Consider the following 17,766-nt stretch of genomic DNA (forward strand, 5'->3'; position numbering starts at 1 on the left):
TGTAAGGATACATTTTCATCCACGTAGTTATCTAATGCCTTGTGTGACTCAGGGAGTTCCACTTGAATCAATGGATGCTTGCGAACAGACCAGAGAAAAAGAAAAGGTATATCACATCTTGCACCTTCAAAAGTGAAAAAGCAGCAATTTTTGCAAAGCCTGTGGCGGAATATCGCGGACTGAGCCAGAGGCATACTTCGTACAGATGAAGGAACTGATCAGGAGAAAAAAAAAAAAAATTAAAAAAAAAAAAAAAGGTAGGACCATACGCTACACAGCCAATCAGCTAGGAGAAAAATTGGAAAGCACAACTCCAACAATAACGGATATTCAAAGTCGAGAGAGTCACATTCAGTAGAAAAAGGATTTCATCATCACTCGGAAATCATAAGATACTTTTCGCTTTTCAATCAATCCTAAGGCGCTCATGGGGAAATAACAAAAGAGCCAGAGAGGAAGAAATTATAGCACCAAATTCCCAGTGAGAAAAACGCATAGCATCTTAGAAACTGCAAGTCATAATAAGGAGATTTCGAGAACAATCTTGAATGATGACATCGAATAAATCCAAGGGGTATTGTTCGTTTAATTAGACAGGAAGAGAATTTCATTCGAAAACGGCCAATACTAAACGGAACATCGAAAGCAGAATGAAAACTCTCGCAAGAGCCCACTTGGATCGAGCAATTTGGAAAAAATACTTGGGGAAATCTCGATGACGAACCATCAAAAGAAAAATTTCAAAGACACACTCGTTGAATAATAGTAGGAACCAAAAAGCAAAGAAAGGGGCAAAAAGAAAAAGGAGGAAAATACCAGTAACACGGGTTCTTCATGATAAAACGGATTATAGATGACAACCCAGGACAGGGAGTGATTGAAGATGGCATTACTAGTGGTTATCGTTAGGTGCGAGATTTCGAGCGTGATTAAGCTTGATAGCCTCCAAAGCCGTTGCCGAAGTTGCCAGCATTGGGCTGTGCCCATCCCGATCCGGGATTGTTCTGGCCACGGCCGTACCCAGCAGCACCTCCGGGAACTTGACCATAGCCCTGGCCGGGCATTCCAGGGCCAAAGTTGGCGCCAGACTGATCCCAGCCACGGCCGGCAGGATTAGGACCTGTGGGAGAGAGGGTTAGTAGAAGGGTTGCCAACTATGGTGTTAGCTCCAGCGTATTTGGCTACCGACCTTGAGGGGTCATAGGCCCACCAGGACCACCATATTGGGGGAAGTATGGGGAGGTACCGGAATTAAAGGCTGGGTTAGCACCTTGCTGAGGAGAATAGTCAAATTGGCCAGTTGGAGGGCGGTCTTTACCCCACTGCAAAAGAAACTAAATTAGCACCAAGGTGGCTCCCAACGTCCAAGGTTTAAAGGAAAGCTTACACTGCACTTCAGCGGTCGCCCATTGACGTTGTAGCCGTTGAGCTGGCAGATGGCCATGGCAGCATTCTCATGAGTATCCATCTTGACAAATGCAAATCCCCGATCGGCCTGGAATCGAGTTTCGACGACGTAGCCAAAGTTCTGGAACAACGGAACAAGGTCGTTCTGAGTGGTGTAAGGGGTCAGATTTCCGACGTAGCACGTAGTCTGCCACTGAGGGGTTTGCTGGACGACCATGTCATAGCTCTGGACACCGTGTGTGGGGAAATGATGATGGCCGAAAGGAGTGGTCGGCGTCATGCCCATTGCGGCCATGGCCTGCTGCTGAGAAATCGAAGGCTGACCCTTCTGGTTGGCCCAGTTGCAGCGAATCGCACGAGAACCCAACCATTCACCATCCATGGAGCTCAAGGCCTTTTCAGCATCAGCACGTTCGCGGAAAGCGACGAAACCGTAACCACGGGAGCGACCGGTCTTCATATCCCACATAACACGGGCCTCGGAGACAGAGCCAAAGGCAGAGAAGGCCTGAAGCAGAACTTCGTCGTTCACTTCATTACTCAGATCGCCAACAAATATGTGGAAGTGGTTGGAGGTGTCCTCCTTGTTCGCGTTGTTCGACTGATAAGCCCAGTTGACACGGATTTCCTGTCATGATGATAGACTTGGTTAGAAGGGAGAAGGGAGAAAGAGCAAAAGGCAGTTTTGAAGAGAGGCGGGGGAGTTTTTGATGTGGATCACATACCGACTGGTGGACGCGACGGCCGTTGAGAGTCTGCATTGCGCGTTCTGCGGCACCTGGATCGTCGTACTCAACAAAGCCGTAGTTCAATCCCTTGCTCTGGAACTAGGTTGCATCAATCAGTAACTGCGCTTTGTGGGAGGTAGTGGTATTGTGTATCAGATGTTGTAAAGAGTTGTTGATGACTGTATCACAGAGAGAGAGAGAGAGAGTTTGTGTGTGTGTGGTGTGTGGAGGGGCAGCCATGGGAGTCATCTTCAACCTTGCTCCAAACAAAGAACCCGAACTGGGTAAGCGTGAAGCCACTTACATTCTTGTCGGGGATAATCTTCACACTCTGGACGTGGCCAGTTGTTTCAAAAATCTGTCGCAGGATATCCTCGGTCACACGTGGGTCGAGACCACCAACATACAAGGCACGCTTGTTTGGCTCGGGAGCGGCTCGACGCACGTAGCCACCAGCGCTGGTCGGTGACATCATGTTGCCAGACATGGGAGAGGTGATGGCAGTAGGGATTGGGTTGGTGTTTTGGGGGATGACGACGGGCGGCAGCGGCGGAGGTGGCATGTGTGAAGGGTTTCCCTGGCCGTTCCCCTGAGCCTTGTCCAACTGCTGCTGGCCGGGAGCGCCTGCAGGTGCCTGTGGAGGAGGAGGGAGGGACGAAGAGGTGGCTGGTGGGGCGTTGTCGGCCATTGTGTTTGGTAGAACGCAGAGAAACAAGCAGACGGAACGGAGAAGGTCACGTCAGGAGAGATTACTCGACTGTGAGAGGGATGAGTATCTCTTCTTGTTCTTTTCTTTCTTTTTTCCTTTTTTTTTTTGTTTTTGGTGTGTGTGTGTGTGTGTGTGTGTGTGTGTGCTTTTTCCCCTTCTGGATTTGACCGGGGTATTGCTGTCGAAGAGATGGCAGAAGTAGGCAAAAGTGTAACTACTGGTGAAACAAGATCCGTCACTATCGCTGGTCGATGGTCACTCGATGGGAGCGGGAGGAAGATGTACGCACGGACAGCCGGTTCCAAACCGGTCTAAAAAGGACTAAAGATGCTGGGAGACGGCGCAGCTGGGGTCGATTATTGGTGCGTTGATGGACTTTTGTGTTGACCTCTTCTTGTTTTTTAAGCTAGCCAAACCGACGCAAACTCGATCGGATGCCGACAACGCTACAGCTAAAACCACGAAGACTTTTTTTTCCTCTTTTTTGAGGGGGAGGGGCGGGAGAAAGACGTTAAACTGTAATCGTAGACGTCTAACGGAGAAAGGTCGCTAATGAAGAGAGGAGGCGAGTGGAAAGAAGTAGAGCAATCACGAGGAATGCCAGACGCCTAGATCCGCGATGCAGAGATAGAGACGAGGGGCGGAGGAGTCGAACGAAGCTTCGAAACAGAAAGTCGCACAACGGGGAGAAATTGGAGGTTATCGCACGGGATAGGGAAGAAAATTGCCAACACCAACAATGGAAGAAGCTGGGAGAAAATTTATCGTGAAGGAAGAGGGAAAAGAGATAAGTGGAAGAGGGCGGAAGAGAGGGAGGGAAAAAAAAAAAATCAAAAAAAGAAAAGAAAAAAAAAAAGGAAGAAGATGGAAGAAAAAAAAAGAAACAATGGAGGAGAGAAGCTAACAAGCCACGAAAACAAGACTTGCTATGATGAATAGGAAAGGTGGGACGAAAGCACGACACACAGAATATATATAACAACAGATTGGTACAGAGAGGAAAAAAAAGAGAGAGAGAGGGAGAGAGGGAGAGGGAAAGAGAAAAGAGAGCCACACAACCGACAAAGAGGAAAATAAAATGCACGTTTGGGATCTCTTGACTGGGATGGAGGAGGAGAGAGGAGGAAAGAGAGAGGAGGAAGAGAAAGAGAGAGAGCAGGAGCAGGAGAGGAGGAGAAGAGAAGCAGAAATGAAGAGGCGGCGGTTTGGCGGTGGTTTGTTGGTGGTTCTCGCTGGTGGTGGTGGGAGGAGAAACGGCAAGCAACAGCACAACACCTGCCCTAGCAGAAAAAGCAGCGAGTCACAAAGAAGCTTGTGGGACCATGCCCGGACAGGAAAAGGGCGTGCTTGGCGACTGAGTGGCCGGTACGAGCTGATGATTGGCCGCGGAGCTGGGATCCTAAGCCGCTCCGGGTCTAGCGGCGTCGTTTCTGGGGGCGGAAAGGGGGATTAGTCATTGGTGCCATGGGCTCAGCGAGCTTTCCGGTCTTGGCGCGCCATTCCGCTTTTGGGGCTCTTCGTTCTGGACCGCCCTTTCCCTTTCTCGTCGGCCGCCACCGCCGCCTGCTGTTTTCTGTTGTTTACTGCTGTTTTTTGCTGCTCTTGCCGATTGTTTCTTTTTCTTTTTCTTTTTCTTTTTTTTTTTTTGGATATTGCCCTATCTGTTAAGGAAAGATCAGTCGGATCCCCCCACGAGTCTCGCATCGCTTCCTTCCTCTTGCTACTTACCCGCGCCCGCTTTCTGCCAGATCAGGCAGTCAATGCTCATCATCCCCCAGTCCTGGTCTCGGTCTTTTTGTCCTTTAAGCGATCTTCTGAACGCTTAAAATTAATCTCATCTCGCCAGATCTGCCCAGTTCCGCCCAGCGCTACTTGCACACTTCCTATGCAGCCATGGCCACGCCCATGCAACCATGCGATGAATCCCTGGAAACGTTGACCGCCATGGTCAACCAGACGGTCTGTCCTCGACCTCGCCCTTGCCGCTTTTCTGCCTTTTGGCGTTCAAATCAGACGCTGACACGCGACTCAAACCAGCTTATCGAGACCGGTCGATTCTTTCGAACCTGCGGGTCGCTTCAGTCCCGAACCCAGCTGAAGAGGAATTTCCCCGCCGTTCACGAACAGTATCAATCCGCACTCGATGACCTGTCCGAACAGATCGTACGTCAACAGCTTCCACCTTTCCTCCCCCAAAAAGAAGAAACATAAAAATGAGGAAAAAGGAAAAAGAAAAGAAAAGAAAAGAAAAGAGAAACAGAAAGAAAAGGACAATTTTGTGCTGTATTTACTGACTTGCTGCAGTTCATCGCAAAGGCGTTTCTCGAAAAGGACTATGAAGCTATCGTGTTGAGAAAGTCAACGTTACGGGCTTCCAAGCCTCTGGCCACTACTCAGGAAGAGAAGACAAAGGATGTGCAGATGGAGGACACCGATGAGCAACGCCGAGATGATGTCACCATGAAAGTTGAGTCGAAATCTCCGGCGCAACCCACCGTTCCAACCACGCAGCCTCTCTCAACAAGCACGCCCCCCGCACCGCCCGATTCGGCTCCAGATCAGAATCTCCTGTCTACCGCTCCTCCTACCACCGCGGACACGGCGCTTGCCCTACCGGCAACGGCTCCGGCGCTCCAGCCACCTTCCGTCGAGGAAAAGAACCCTGCCGGTGCCCCACCGGAAGCAGATCCTGAAAGCACCCCCGCGAACATCAGCCATATAGACCTAACGGAGGAGATGGGTGCACCGGAAGGCCCACTTCCGCTGACTGAGAGCGAGCTCGACCTTGGGGGAACATTCGGGTCTCTTCTTCCCGGGCTGGAGAGCTATGCAAATGCCGGCACCGACGAGGCCATCATAGGACTGCCAGGCCTCGAAAGCGGCACTGCTGAGGAGGCCAATCCTCCAAAGGATGCATCCAATGGCACATCTAATCCGGCAAACCCATCCACCACGCAGACTCAGGAGGCGGGACGGACCGACATACCTATGGACGACGTGGCTTCGGCGTTTGACGATGCATTCATCGGGGCAGCAGATTTTGTGGGCGGAGGGGATGACCTGCTGCTCCACGGTGCTGATATCGGGGAGTTGGACGACTCATGGTTTGCGTGAAACGACCTCAGCCGGGTTTAAGCTACCCCAATTTTTTTGCTTTTAGCGATAATCACTGTATGACTTCGATACCCCATATGAATTTGATGTAGAAGCGAAAAATTGCCACTATAGATATCTACAAAACATCCCTAGACACATTTCTTCTCCGTCGTGATTACGTCGTCGCGTCTTGCTTGAGATAACAGACGGGGACATCCCGCTGGCCGGCTGGCGCGGCCGGAGAAATGTCGGCGGTCGTGCCGCAGAGGGGGGGGGAGGTATCTTCGAGCTGCTTCGTGTCGGTCTGCAGCATCGCAGACCAGCTGCAGCAGACCCCTGGGAGGTCCCTGTAACCTTCAAACTAAGACCTGATCCCGGGCCTTAGAGGGTCTCGCGACCCCAAGCCTCAAAGCACTTCCGTCTCCATATCGTGACGCATAATGCTCCGTACATTTACATTGATGTTTTATCCCACCAAAGAAAAGCATTTCCGTCCTCGGGAAGTTATATCCTCCTCCTCGGAAGTCTACCGGGATGGTCTTTCTTCCCTTTCTTCCCTTTTCTTTCCCCCCTTTCCCTCTGGAGGTTGGTTTTTGAAAGAATAATGTAGTTTATGTATTTAGATCCGAGGACGTCCATCAAAACTTTCACTCTTTTTTTTCCCCCTTCAACCCCGTGATTTAACGATTTTTTTCTTTTTTTCTTTTCTCTTTTTTTTTTTTTTTTTTTTTTTTTTTTCAAGCCCCGGAGCTGGGAAAAAGAAAAAGGGTCGGGGAAGTGCCCTCGTGTCCGCCACGTTAGAGCCAATGACCGGAGTTTCGACGGGTTTGAGTTCGAGCGCCGTTCCGCGGGACTGGCCGAGTGATGCAGGGAGAGGATGGCCAGATGGGGCTGGGGATGGGGGATGGGAGTTGGATTAATTTGAAAAAAAAAAAATAAAATAAAAATAATAAATAAAAATTCAAAAAAATAAAGAAGAGACAAGATATTAAAATCTGACTTCTCAAGCTACGGCGGGAGATAGTTAAAAACTACGGAGTTACATCTTTTTTTTTTTTTCCCTTTTTTCCAGCAATTCTTTCTGTCAAAAAAAACTTCCCGTCGATCACTTGTTGCTGTATTGATCTCGGCCAGATCCGACTTCGATCTTCAACCTTGTCCTGTTTGACGCCGGATTGACATCTTGGCAGACGGACTGGGGCGGACGGCGAGGATCATCTTTCGCGTCGCGCTCCGCTTTTTAGTCATTGCGGGGAGCTAGTTCTGAAGGCTTGAAGAGGTCTTGGAAGCGGGAAAAAGAAAAAAGAAAAAAGAAAGAAAGAAAAAAGAGAATTGACATCATTTTGCCGGGGCATTTGTTTTTAGGTTGAACGTTGGGAGGGAATTTTCTGGAGTGAGTTCCAGATCGTCAGGTCCTCCGAGGTTATCATCACCAGTTGCAAGCTACTACTGTACACTTCCTCAATTCTTCTGGCCGCGAACAAGCACAAGCTTCGAGTTTGCCGGAAGGGGAAAAAAAAAAAAGGGAAAAAAAACACGCTTCTTTTTTGAATTACGTCAAGGGGACCATTCGAGGCGAAAAAAGCCCAAAAGCTCGGGGCGGCCGTTTTTAGCCTTTGTGCTTGTTCTCGATCTTAGGAATCCTTTTTTTTTTCCTACATCCGGAGTATATTACTCTGCCCTTCTCCCCTATGTAATCGCTCGTCGCCGAGAAAAACTCAAAAGCAGGAGAATCCGTGGGCCAGACTCCTAAAAAAGGACTTTCTAACCTCCCCCCCGAGGTTCTTTTCTGCACCTCCGACGACCAGGTGGCGCATCTTGACGTGGAGCTTATTCTGCCTCGTCCTGCGGTTCTCTTCTCTTCTCTGACGCCGACCCATCTTCAACCACTTCTCTCTTCCCTCACTCGCTTCCTCGGGAGTTCTGCCTCGATTCAAATCCCCTTTTTTTATCGTAGAGCTCCGGGAATTGATGGTGCTTTTCATCGTCCAACGACGGAGTTACATGCCATCCAGTCCGCCGCACGTCATACTTTAAGGTGGACGGACTCTTCTCCAGTTTAGCCACCTGCACCTTTGTATCTGCGGCCCTTTTATACTCTTTTTTTCCTCCTTTTTCTTTTTCCTTTTTCTTTTTTTTTTAGCCTCGGTATCTCTCTCCACAACTGCTCCCCTATATCTTAAAGAATTCTGGCGACAAGCTTTGCTAAAGTGGCGTTGCAACGGGAAAACGCGAAACGACATCTCCTCCACGTTCCCCACCCGGAGCACCCTCTTTCCTCGTTCCAAAGGCATCGCCGACCCCCGAGACCAGGGTGCTTCGTACTTGACGAGCCGCCAAGCGAACCTGCGCCCCGGGATGAGGAGATGTGGCTCGACTTAGAACACCAGACCCGTGCCGACGTCCTCCGTGACCGGCTCCAGAACGACGACTCCGCCCGGTCCTCCATCAGCTCCGATGCCCCCTCCGTGCTGCCGCCGCTGGCGAACGAGAAGCTCGTAGCCTCCGGAAATGGCATCTCGGTTTCGATCGCCCAGACGGAGCCGGTCATCTTCATGGAAGGATTCGATGCGCGGGAGGCATCGAAGACGTCGATGCTGAGGGGCCATCTGCATTTGAAGATCTCGAAGTCCACCAAGATCAAAAAGATATACCTCACGTTCAAGGGTGCGGTGCATTCCGCGTGGCCAGAAGGTGAGAGACACCTGGAGTTGGGGGGAAGAGCGCGCCTCGTTTTTGCGTTTTTGAAGGTGATATACTGACTGCTGCTTCTTCTTGTTCTTCTTCTTCCTAGGCGTGCCGGGTAAAAGGGCTCAGTACAATGACGATCATAGCCTGATGACGCATACATGGCCGTTCTTCAATGCTCAGTTTGGCAGCGCGGAGAACGGCTACGGCGCAGATTTTGTTCAATTGACTCGTCCGCAGGGAGGCAAGGAGGGATTAGGCATCTCGACAATCGAAGTCTTTAACAAGGCACACTCGGCTTCAAGCATGGAACGAGTAGGTATAAAGGAGCTCAGAAGCCTATCTCTCAAGCACACGCCATCTCGAAGCTTCGTAAAGGGTGAAGCGTACTACAACGGGCAATCGGTAGCCCAGAAGGGATACAAAACCTTCCGGCCTGGAGACTATATCTACAATTTCGAGCTGCCGATCGATTCGAAACTCCCCGAGACTATCAAGACCGATTGCGCTTCGGTCAAGTACTGGTTGGACGTGAGCGTGGAGCGTGCTGGTGTATTCCGGCCAAACCTGCTCGGTGTGAAGGAGGTTCTTTTCGTTCGCACGCCGTCTCAGGGGTCATTGGAGCAAGTCGAGCCAATTGCGATTTCTCGTACGTGGGAGGATCAGCTGCACTACGACATCGTCATATCCGGAAAATCTTTCCCATTAGGAGCCAAGATCCCAATCGCATTCAAGCTCACCCCTCTGGCAAAAGTAGCCTGCCATCGAATAAAAGTGTATGTGACCGAGACGATCCAGCAATGGACCTCGGGCAAGACCGCGCATCGCCTTGATAGCAGTAAGCAACTCCTGCTTTTTGAGAAGCGTGCGGACTCTGCTAGCGTTAGCGCCTACCCGGGGAGTAGGATGCGGATCACTGCCGGTGGTGGAATCCACTGGGATGATCGAGCCGCCGCGGCGCAGGGCCACGAGGTAGTCGATCCACGTCGGACGAGTTTGCTCGGTGATCTTGAGAGTGATTTTGGAGCCGGACCTACAGAGATGGAGTTCGATGTGCAGCTTCCTACGTGCCCACTCATGAAGGAAAGGGACTCTTCGCAAAGATTGCATTGTGATACGATGTACGAGAACATTGAAATAAATCACTGGATCAAGGCAAGTCATTTATTTCTGTCAATTGTCACTAGCACATCAGCAAGACTCTAACACTCTACAGATCGTTCTTCGTCTATCCAGACCGGATGAAGCTTACCCCAAGAAGCGTCGCCACTTTGAGATCTCGATCGATTCACCATTCCATATCCTATCCTGCCTAGCAACTCAGTCGAACATCTATCTCCCGTCCTACTCCTCCCCTTCATCCTTTCCTTCTGAAGAGTACGAGTGTGGCTGCCCCGGTGCCCAACCAACCACGAAAGCCCCATACCACGCCCATAGCGCCAGCCCAGCCCATCTCAGCATGCTCCTCAACATGTCCAGCGACCCATCCTTCCACCCACAGCCATCCAGCTCCACCAGCTCCACCAGCACTCTCACCGCCGACCAAGCCGACAACAGCAGCGAATCCAGTAATCCCTCCAACATACCCACCCGCCCCATTCACCTTATCCGAATCCCATCCTTCGCACCGCCCCCGTTCGAGGACGTCCCGCCACCACCACCGCTCGTCACTCCTCCACCAGACTACTCCACGATCATACCGACCGACGACCCCAGCGCTGGCATCCTGGATTACTTCCACCGCCTGCATCACGCGGAGCAGGAATACGATGAAAACACGCGCGGTAACGCGAGAGTGGATGTCCCGCTAACGCCAGGGGGCCGGGTGCACCGGAGTATAGAGATACCTAGGGAGTTGGTCCGGATCGACGCGATTGCAGATTGAGAGGCAGGCAGACAGACAAACAACTACCTACCTAACCCATATTCATCTCCATCTTTTGTCCATTCTTTTTACTCCTCCTTTCTCTCTTTCTTTCTTTCTTTCTTTCTTTTTTTTTTTCCCTCTCTCAAACACCTTTTTGGAGCTATTGGTATTCTTATTCAATATGCCTGCATCATCGGAAGGGGCGAAAAACGGGTTTGGTTCATCCCTTAGATCAAGGTGTCACGGGAGGGGTGCGGTGTTTTGGTTGTCCTCTTGAGGAATATGTATACCTGCATCCATTTATTTTTGTTTATCTTGCCTTATTTTTTTTTTTTTTTTTTTTATTTTTCTTTTGCAAGCCGGAATATCCTTTCCCTCTTAATTGTTTAATCCTTCGAGGTTGCAAAAGTGAAGAACTAATCCTTACTTTTTAACCAAAATAACAAGCATGCCTTGCATGGGGGGTGGTAATTCGCGCTTTTTTCCTTGCTTCTCCATTTCCCCCCCCTTTTTTTTCCGGCAACATTTTGGGAAAGCCTTTTCATAACGTGCTCCACGCCGTACGGATATGATGCTACTACGAAATACTGGTTTCTTATCTCGCATCTGTCTCTTTTTCTTTTTCTTTTTTTCTTTTTTTTTGCTTCTTGACTCAAATGGTAATGGGTACGACTTGGAACGAATTTGGCCTGCAAATAAAAAGAAAACGTGATTAGTGATGACCCCCAAGTCTGTACTTTTCGTCAAAGAATGTGTATAGGCCAAAAACATATAAGTATATTAACTAGCATATCGATGACATGAAGTCGGGAGCATGTGTTCTGTCTAATCCGCTGCCAACGTACTTTACACCACACATAAATACGGAGTAGATATATAGTAAATACGAGGCACTGTTCTTATTATGATAGGATACCGGGACTATTTCGACAGGTAATACGGAGTAGTTCTACCTATCCTTTTTGATTGTGAGATCTATCCTACATTCTGGGTCATTCTAGTAGGAATTTAGTTACAGACATTCCACTCACAGAAGAAATCAAATGTTGCCCTGAATCCCCCAAAATTCCCCGTGTCTTGCGAACGAGGGCAAAGGCTTCCTCAACAAACCAAAAAAAACGCCCTGCCCAGCCCCGCCCGCGATGGGTACCATCTCGTCCACTTGCTCTTGAGAAAGGCAGGAGAGTTCCCGTGCCAGATACTCTTGAAATTCTGTCTTCTCCACTATATCAAGAGGAATCCGCACGCTTCTTCCAGGGAAATGTCGGACCAAGCGGTCCTTTGCTTTTGAGGACCTCTTCGCAGCTTGGGGATGCCTCGAATGCATCGACAATAACGCTTCGAGCCTGTGCGTCACTTTGCATGAGCCAGCCACAGTTTTGAGCGCGTATGAAGCACATCATGCCCCCCTGAACCGGTTAGACAAACCGTGCTGTTGGACCTCAGGGATGTTTTCCACTTACTGGAACCATTTAGGTTTTCCAAGACTTGGACAAGATCAATCTCGGAGATCAGGTCTTGCTTGCCAATCGCCTTCAAGTTCTCAAGCATATCGGCAACGGAATGCCACGTTGGCCGGGCCTCTTCGGAATCATTTTCAAGAAAGATTCGCGTAACACTCAGCGCCAAAGAGATAAGAGCATCTTCGTGTTTCCACTCATCAGCGTCTCCAGATTGAGGTAGCTGTGGCGGGAAAATAACATTGTTGAAAATGAATTCGAAATCTCCTTCCTCCAAGCTACCTGCCATAGTTGTGATTCTTTTAGATGGCAGACAGTCTAAGCACAAAATAAGAGTATCCCTAACACTGCCACAGGGTATGGTATATATATTGGGCATATTGAGGAACCCGAAGGAAATACATACATTGGCAAGTCGGTAAAAGTTAAAGCCTTTTACTTGCCAAACCACATCCAGGCCACCCGTAACCGCGATGCCCAGGTTCATGACACGAACGATGGCGCCAACGTCCCATGGCCCTTACGCAAGGCTAGTCAGGCTCCATTAGAGCCTGGATAGGGACAATTCTGTCTCACGATCGCCCACGAAGCCTGATCTGAGGCTAAACAACCTGAATCCCTAACCAAGTTTGCAAGAGGCCGTGGCCAGGTACACCCTCCCGGCCTGCGTATAACAAGGCCATTTCATATCAATTGACAAAGAAGGAGCTGCAGTGTATTCAAAGGAATGACATTAACAGGGAAAGGCTAAATCCATTGTTCTGTTTCGACCATCTGAGTTCTCACACTTTGTGGAATTGTGAATTTAGGCGCTAAACCCTGTTGGGAACCCACCTGGGAGCAGACGGCTGCGGGTGTTTGGCCCTTAGCCGATGAAGGGCTGCAACAGAGAATATACTGCTCGTCCCGAAGCATTTTCATTCTCCCTCTTCTTGGGTGACCTGGGGCTTTATCCTCTTCGAACTTCCATCGGCATTCCTCTGGAGCCCTACGCAGTACTCGGAATGCTTATTCTGACAATAACGAGGGCCGGACCCAGCATCACACAAAGGGGCTGTGGTTTAGTGGTATAATGTTCCCTTAGCATGGGAGAGGTCCTGGGTTCGATTCCCAGCAGCTCCAATTTTTTTTGCAGTGATTCTTGTGGTTACCATTGACTTGTTGAGATCGAACTGTAGCCAACATTTCTCCTTTTCAGTTTTTACGCAAGCGGGCTAATTATGCGCGGGATCAAAGTTGGTTCAAGAATTCTCGACCGTTCTTCTTCCGCAGTTCATTGAAAACATGCCGTTTCAACTTCATGACTTCCTCTACTTAGGCTGCAAAGCAGAAACCTCATTGTGATGGACAATTCCCGTCTCAACGTGGAAAATCACATGTCCTTTCCGGAAATCAGGGTCAATGCGAATACGACTACGGAGTAGATGCACGCCAAACCGTCGCTGGCAGGTTGGACGGCCCGGCAGAAACAAACAGCCCCCAACGCCACCGTCCCGCATCGTCCATTAGCGGGCTGGTCCCGACTTTTGGAGATGTGATCGAGGCACATGGTTCCTTGTGGCCATCTCCACAGATATGTCTCACTTTCGTCCAATATCTGGTCTCTGCACAGCTATGTCACCTTGGAATATGTGTAAATAGGTCTTGCTCGAGTGTTGGATCCGCGGCGGGAGAGCCATGTTGCTTTAGCTATTCTGGTCAAGTTTCGGGGAGGCGAGGCAGGATGGCCTGGGAAGGGTACCCTCGGCGGCTCAGACATGGGCACATATCCGCCTTCAATGACGACATTGGAATACATAATACCCCGTACGGAAATGATATCACCTGGAGATAGCTTTTCGGTTTCCAAACAAAGCCCTAACGAACCCCAGAATGATCGAGCTCCGAAATACCTGGCTCGAATTATGAGAGTGCTCATCTGGAATCACATCCACGTAAATAATTAACATCCGGCCTAGCCGTTTCTCGACGGGAGCTTGACCAGAAATCCATGCAAAAGAACCTTGGTAATTCTGCGCCACTCACATTGCTTTGTCGCTTGGAGCTTTAGTTCAAGCTTGGCTAGCGGGGATGCGACTGATCGCCAGCGGTAGCAAGCACGACATACATTAGCGTCCTCATTCAAACCAATTGCTGCCGGTCCAATTATTGCGTCGCTAGAAGTTCCTAAAGCAACTTGCCAGCAGCCGTTGGAAGCGCATCGACTATAGCCGTAGTGTCGAATTTTATCTCCTAGGCATGGATACCAACCGGTCCCCCTAGTTACAAGCAGGCTAGACTTGATGCTGCTATTAGTTCCTACACCCAACAGTTTGGTACCCAGGAAGGGAACATTGATACCAGTGGTTGACCTTGAATGCACCCTTAAAACGGCCAATATATGAACCCTGCAATGCAAAATGCCAGGAGATTCGCCCCTTTCCTCCTTTCTGGAATGGGGAGATCGTGACATCCCTCGGTGGTCCCGGGTGCTTCCTGAAAGCAATGCCTTTGTGCTCGTGAATCTATGCCTCCGTCAGCGTTGCAACCAATGCTGAAACGCCCTCTGCTCTGCCTATTGGGAATCAGAATGTCAGCAGAGTAAGCGTACTAGGCAAGATTGATCCGTAATCGCGTGAATCTTGGGCCAAGATGCGGTCCGCCCAGGCTTTCATTGTCGTTGCTGGCGCTACAGGTGTCGGTGCAGCCGTTGCCGTTGGTTTGCTAAAACGGGATACACCAGCATGTGCAGTAAGGAAATTAAACTTCGTCCCCAAATGCTCTAAAGACTACAATGTTGATATAGTGGAGGATGTAGGAAAGCTGTTTTCAGAGCGCTGTCAACGACTACGCCTGCGATCAGTGGCTGACAGACACCGACTGCTGTGAGAACACGAGTTATCTTTTTGACATTGGGGAATGTCTCGACGATAACTGTTCGGCAGATGCTGGATCTGACGCTTGGGAAATTATCACAAACGAATGTTATTCAGCCTATGTCACAATTCAATGGGATTATGATATCTTAACAGACTTCATCGCAACGAGATCCGCGACGGATGTCACCACGTATAGCACATCCTATACAACAATCTCCTATACTTCTACAGAAACATCCGAAGACGTTTCTGCAACTTCTACCCCAACGACGTCTTCGCCCGAATTTACAACCTCACCAATATTGACTCCATCGCCCACTCAGTCACATACTACCTCATTTACAGAAGACGATGAGGAAGAGAGCAGTAGCGGCATAGACGAGACGACTACCATAGCTATCGCGGTGCCGTTGGCCCTTTTTGGAGGGCTACTACTATTGCTACTCCTCTGGTTCGCGTTGCGAAGGACTGGCCATGTCCGTACAAAGCCAAAAGTTAAGGATATCTGGTTCGCATTTCGAAAGATTATCGGTCCCCTTACAAGGGCCAAAGTTAAGGAACCGGAGGAGCCACCGGCCACAAAAGAAGAAGATCCACCGATGATATATGAGATTTGTGGCACAGAAGTCAGCAGAACGAACAGCAATCAGTTTCTTGAGTTAGAAGCGTCCCCTGCAATGCCTAGGTTCGACGGTGACTCGCTTATGACTCCGAGGGTGTCTCGGTCCGAAGCTGGCTCTTCACATTGGAATACTCAGCCGACCGGGGAAATAGACCTCGATAGAACCTCATTCGCAGGGTCTTCGAGACACCAACGAATTGATAGTGGCTCAAAGCTCTGTGCGCCCTTCCGGGCCTCAAATTCGGAGTCTGTGAGCCCCATGACTCCATCAACCCCTCCTCCAAGACCGGTACGCATGTCGGATCCTTCGTCGTCGCGGCGCCCATCATTAGTCGACCCCCCGACTAGTCCTGTATCCGATCAAGGTAGCGAGATAGACGGTCTGCTAGCAAATCTAGCGGCAGTGGAGCAGCGGAGAAAGGAGCGAGCATCACAGCTACAAATGCTACAAGCAGAAGAAATGGCAATAAGAGAGGAGGAAGCAGCGATATTGGAGCAACTTCGGAAGAGAGCTTCAATGATACCAGATGGCAGAGGGTCACCTCGGCCATCATAGGATCTAACCAGAATAATGCTCCTTTCACGGGGAATAAAAAACATACCTGTCGTTGAGGGAAGGGCAGTCGTGTCACAAATCAGACACAATTACGCCCTCAAACCCTATTTGTTCAGATCCGCATAGGAGCCTAGCCGCCACATCAAACCCAGTTCCCTCCCTGTGTGAAAGATGTATCACCATGCCTATCAATCCATAAGATCCCATTTCCTGTCAGTGCATGTATATACCCATCATGTTGACTTCATGTTTCTCGCATTGTGAATCTAGCTAGTAGCATCATTTTCCTTGCATTGCCTCCAGCTTTTCACATCTTAATCTTGGCGCGCTCTACGCCTAATTCCTCCCTGCCAGATATTTGTCTATATGGTGATGACCTTTTTCCACGCATAATTCTGCTATGCCCCAAATTTCAACGCAATTCATCCGAAAAGCACTCATATGAAGCGACCTAGTCTAATAACAGAGGGCAATTAGGCCAATTCTCTTGCCAATTCCTACGCTTCCCCTCCAAAAATGTCAAAACTTCCTCTCACGAGGACAAAGTGATGCAGGGCCAACACTATAGTGAATCCCGGCCTCAATCATCGCAAAGTAGACTTTTCCTGCAGCTTAGTTTTGATAATGGTTTAGAGAGCAGTGCGAGCGGGGCGTTCATCCGCGAAATTAACCAGAGCTTTTAGAGGATCATTAATATCAACGAATGACGGCCGGCGGAATTTGCTCAGAGACTCGAGAAGCAATGAGACCCGGTTAATCAACGCAGTGCATCCAGAGCCCAGTACTGCGATAGTCAAGGTCAAGTCCTGAAGACTTACGCAGTGTTGTTCAAGTTCATGAATCCACTTTGAGGTGAAGATGAACCGCTCGTCTAGCCCGCCTTGTGATAGCCATAGCCGACACAAAAAAGGACCCTAGTGCGTCAACGAATTGATGACGGACCACATCAAGCGTTTAGCGACGGAGCATTTTTCAGGCGAAGAATTATTGCGAATTGAATGGATTGATAATGCATCGGCGAGAATAATATATGGCTCGACGGAACTGTACGGAGTAGGGTTGTCTGAAATGAATTCTTCACGAAACAGGATTTAGCGTGAGTTACAAGCGGAGGCAGGCATTGGATTTAATTCCACGGCGGTATATCTGTATCAAAACCTCCCAAAGCATAAACTCAGGCTTTTTGAGAGAGTCGAACTAGTCTGTCGATACGCATCTGATCTTTGGAATGGTTTCACGTATCAACTCAAGAAAAGCAGCTTACATACCATAAAATCACTCCAGGTCTCTATATCACCAAACTTGTCTCCGTTAAGTGCAGCTATATAAAATCAACACCTCAAGATGTCCAGGGTAATAAGGTCACACCCTATCCTAGGTAGAACTTCGCCATTGCGGCTGTTGTATCCCCAGTAGGGGTGATCGGCTAGTCATGTAATATTTAGATATATATGATTTCGTCAACATTGACCTAGGAGCCTAAACTCGGCCTCACTGTCACTCGCATGATTCACCAGAGACTCGATCAGCGGATCCAAATCGTCGGACACTCCCAAAACTAGACCTATCTCCGAAAATATTACCCGTTTTCTCTGCTCAGCACGGTGAGACGAATGGCTTGCACCAAGCTAGTGAGAGGTAAGTGGTACACATCGAATAGGGTTTGGGAAGGTAAATAACCATATATGCTGGAACATCTCCAGTAGCAGGGCTTCCATCTGGCCAGGTTCCACAGGAGAAATGCAAATGTTAACGTGCAAACGCTTGGGCAAGGA

The 17,766-nt window shown here is 49.3% G+C and overlaps 5 protein-coding genes and 1 non-coding gene across 6 annotated transcripts; 4 read left to right on the forward strand and 2 right to left on the reverse strand.

Moving 5' to 3' along the window:
• Positions 1 to 64: 64 nt before the first annotated feature.
• On the reverse strand, positions 65 to 2,929 carry CIMG_09023 (nuclear and cytoplasmic polyadenylated RNA-binding protein pub1). Its single transcript, XM_001239401.2, has 5 exons — positions 2,440 to 2,929; positions 2,133 to 2,234; positions 1,388 to 2,035; positions 1,247 to 1,322; positions 65 to 1,120 (listed from the first exon to the last, which is right to left on the reverse strand). The coding sequence occupies exons 1-5, from the start codon at positions 2,821 to 2,823 to the stop codon at positions 930 to 932; spliced, it is 1,401 nt and encodes a 466-aa protein (XP_001239402.2). The 5' UTR covers positions 2,824 to 2,929; the 3' UTR covers positions 65 to 929.
• A 1,263-nt stretch (positions 2,930 to 4,192) lies between these two features.
• CIMG_09025 (uncharacterized protein) lies at positions 4,193 to 6,086 on the forward strand. Its single transcript, XM_001239403.2, has 3 exons — positions 4,193 to 4,803; positions 4,882 to 5,007; positions 5,149 to 6,086. The coding sequence occupies exons 1-3, from the start codon at positions 4,738 to 4,740 to the stop codon at positions 5,956 to 5,958; spliced, it is 1,002 nt and encodes a 333-aa protein (XP_001239404.1). The 5' UTR covers positions 4,193 to 4,737; the 3' UTR covers positions 5,959 to 6,086.
• A 2,008-nt stretch (positions 6,087 to 8,094) lies between these two features.
• On the forward strand, positions 8,095 to 10,849 carry CIMG_09026 (arrestin domain-containing protein). The gene is made up of 3 exons (XM_001239404.2): positions 8,095 to 8,634; positions 8,735 to 9,807; positions 9,845 to 10,849. Exons 1-3 carry the CDS (start codon positions 8,307 to 8,309, stop codon positions 10,511 to 10,513), a joined length of 2,070 nt encoding a protein of 689 aa, XP_001239405.2. The 5' UTR covers positions 8,095 to 8,306; the 3' UTR covers positions 10,514 to 10,849.
• A 591-nt stretch (positions 10,850 to 11,440) lies between these two features.
• On the reverse strand, positions 11,441 to 12,678 carry CIMG_09027 (uncharacterized protein). The gene is made up of 3 exons (XM_001239405.2): positions 12,532 to 12,678; positions 11,959 to 12,474; positions 11,441 to 11,904 (listed from the first exon to the last, which is right to left on the reverse strand). Exons 2-3 carry the CDS (start codon positions 12,440 to 12,442, stop codon positions 11,849 to 11,851), a joined length of 540 nt encoding a protein of 179 aa, XP_001239406.1. The 5' UTR covers positions 12,443 to 12,474; positions 12,532 to 12,678; the 3' UTR covers positions 11,441 to 11,848.
• A 327-nt stretch (positions 12,679 to 13,005) lies between these two features.
• Positions 13,006 to 13,077, forward strand: CIMG_15100. The gene has a single exon. It is a non-coding gene; the product is annotated as a tRNA-Ala (tRNA).
• Positions 13,078 to 14,586: 1,509 nt separating this feature from the next.
• On the forward strand, positions 14,587 to 16,199 carry CIMG_09029 (proline-rich antigen 7; the record flags this gene model as incomplete). The annotated part of the gene is made up of 2 exons (XM_001239407.2): positions 14,587 to 14,685; positions 14,753 to 16,199. The coding sequence occupies 2 exons, from the start codon at positions 14,587 to 14,589 to the stop codon at positions 15,989 to 15,991; spliced, it is 1,338 nt and encodes a 445-aa protein (XP_001239408.1). The 3' UTR covers positions 15,992 to 16,199.
• Positions 16,200 to 17,766: the final 1,567 nt, after the last annotated feature.

The sequence above is a fragment of the Coccidioides immitis genome (genome assembly GCF_000149335.2).
Source record: "Coccidioides immitis RS genomic scaffold supercont3.5, whole genome shotgun sequence".
NCBI lineage: Eukaryota > Fungi > Ascomycota > Eurotiomycetes > Onygenales > Onygenaceae > Coccidioides > Coccidioides immitis.

Excerpts from the sequence above, each read along its gene's own strand:
- CIMG_09025 (XM_001239403.2), top strand. The coding sequence starts at position 4,738 with ATGGCCACGCCCATGCAACCATGCGATGAATCCCTGGAAACGTTGACC. Across the intron at positions 4,804-4,881 it reads CCGCCATGGTCAACCAGACG|CTTATCGAGACCGGTCGATT; the intron begins GTCTGTCCTCGA and ends GACTCAAACCAG. Across the intron at positions 5,008-5,148 it reads ATGACCTGTCCGAACAGATC|TTCATCGCAAAGGCGTTTCT; the intron begins GTACGTCAACAG and ends GACTTGCTGCAG.
- CIMG_09023 (XM_001239401.2), bottom strand. The coding sequence starts at position 2,823 with ATGGCCGACAACGCCCCACCAGCCACCTCTTCGTCCCTCCCTCCTCCT. Across the intron at positions 1,323-1,387 it reads GGCGACCGCTGAAGTGCAGT|TGGGGTAAAGACCGCCCTCC; the intron begins GTAAGCTTTCCT and ends TTTCTTTTGCAG. Across the intron at positions 1,121-1,246 it reads TAACCCAGCCTTTAATTCCG|GTCCTAATCCTGCCGGCCGT; the intron begins GTACCTCCCCAT and ends TCTCTCCCACAG.
- CIMG_09026 (XM_001239404.2), top strand. The coding sequence starts at position 8,307 with ATGTGGCTCGACTTAGAACACCAGACCCGTGCCGACGTCCTCCGTGAC. Across the intron at positions 8,635-8,734 it reads GCATTCCGCGTGGCCAGAAG|GCGTGCCGGGTAAAAGGGCT; the intron begins GTGAGAGACACC and ends TCTTCTTCCTAG. Across the intron at positions 9,808-9,844 it reads GTCATTTATTTCTGTCAATT|ATCGTTCTTCGTCTATCCAG; the intron begins GTCACTAGCACA and ends AACACTCTACAG.
- CIMG_09027 (XM_001239405.2), bottom strand. The coding sequence starts at position 12,442 with ATGAACCTGGGCATCGCGGTTACGGGTGGCCTGGATGTGGTTTGGCAA. Across the intron at positions 11,905-11,958 it reads GGAAAACCTAAATGGTTCCA|GGGGGCATGATGTGCTTCAT; the intron begins GTAAGTGGAAAA and ends TAACCGGTTCAG.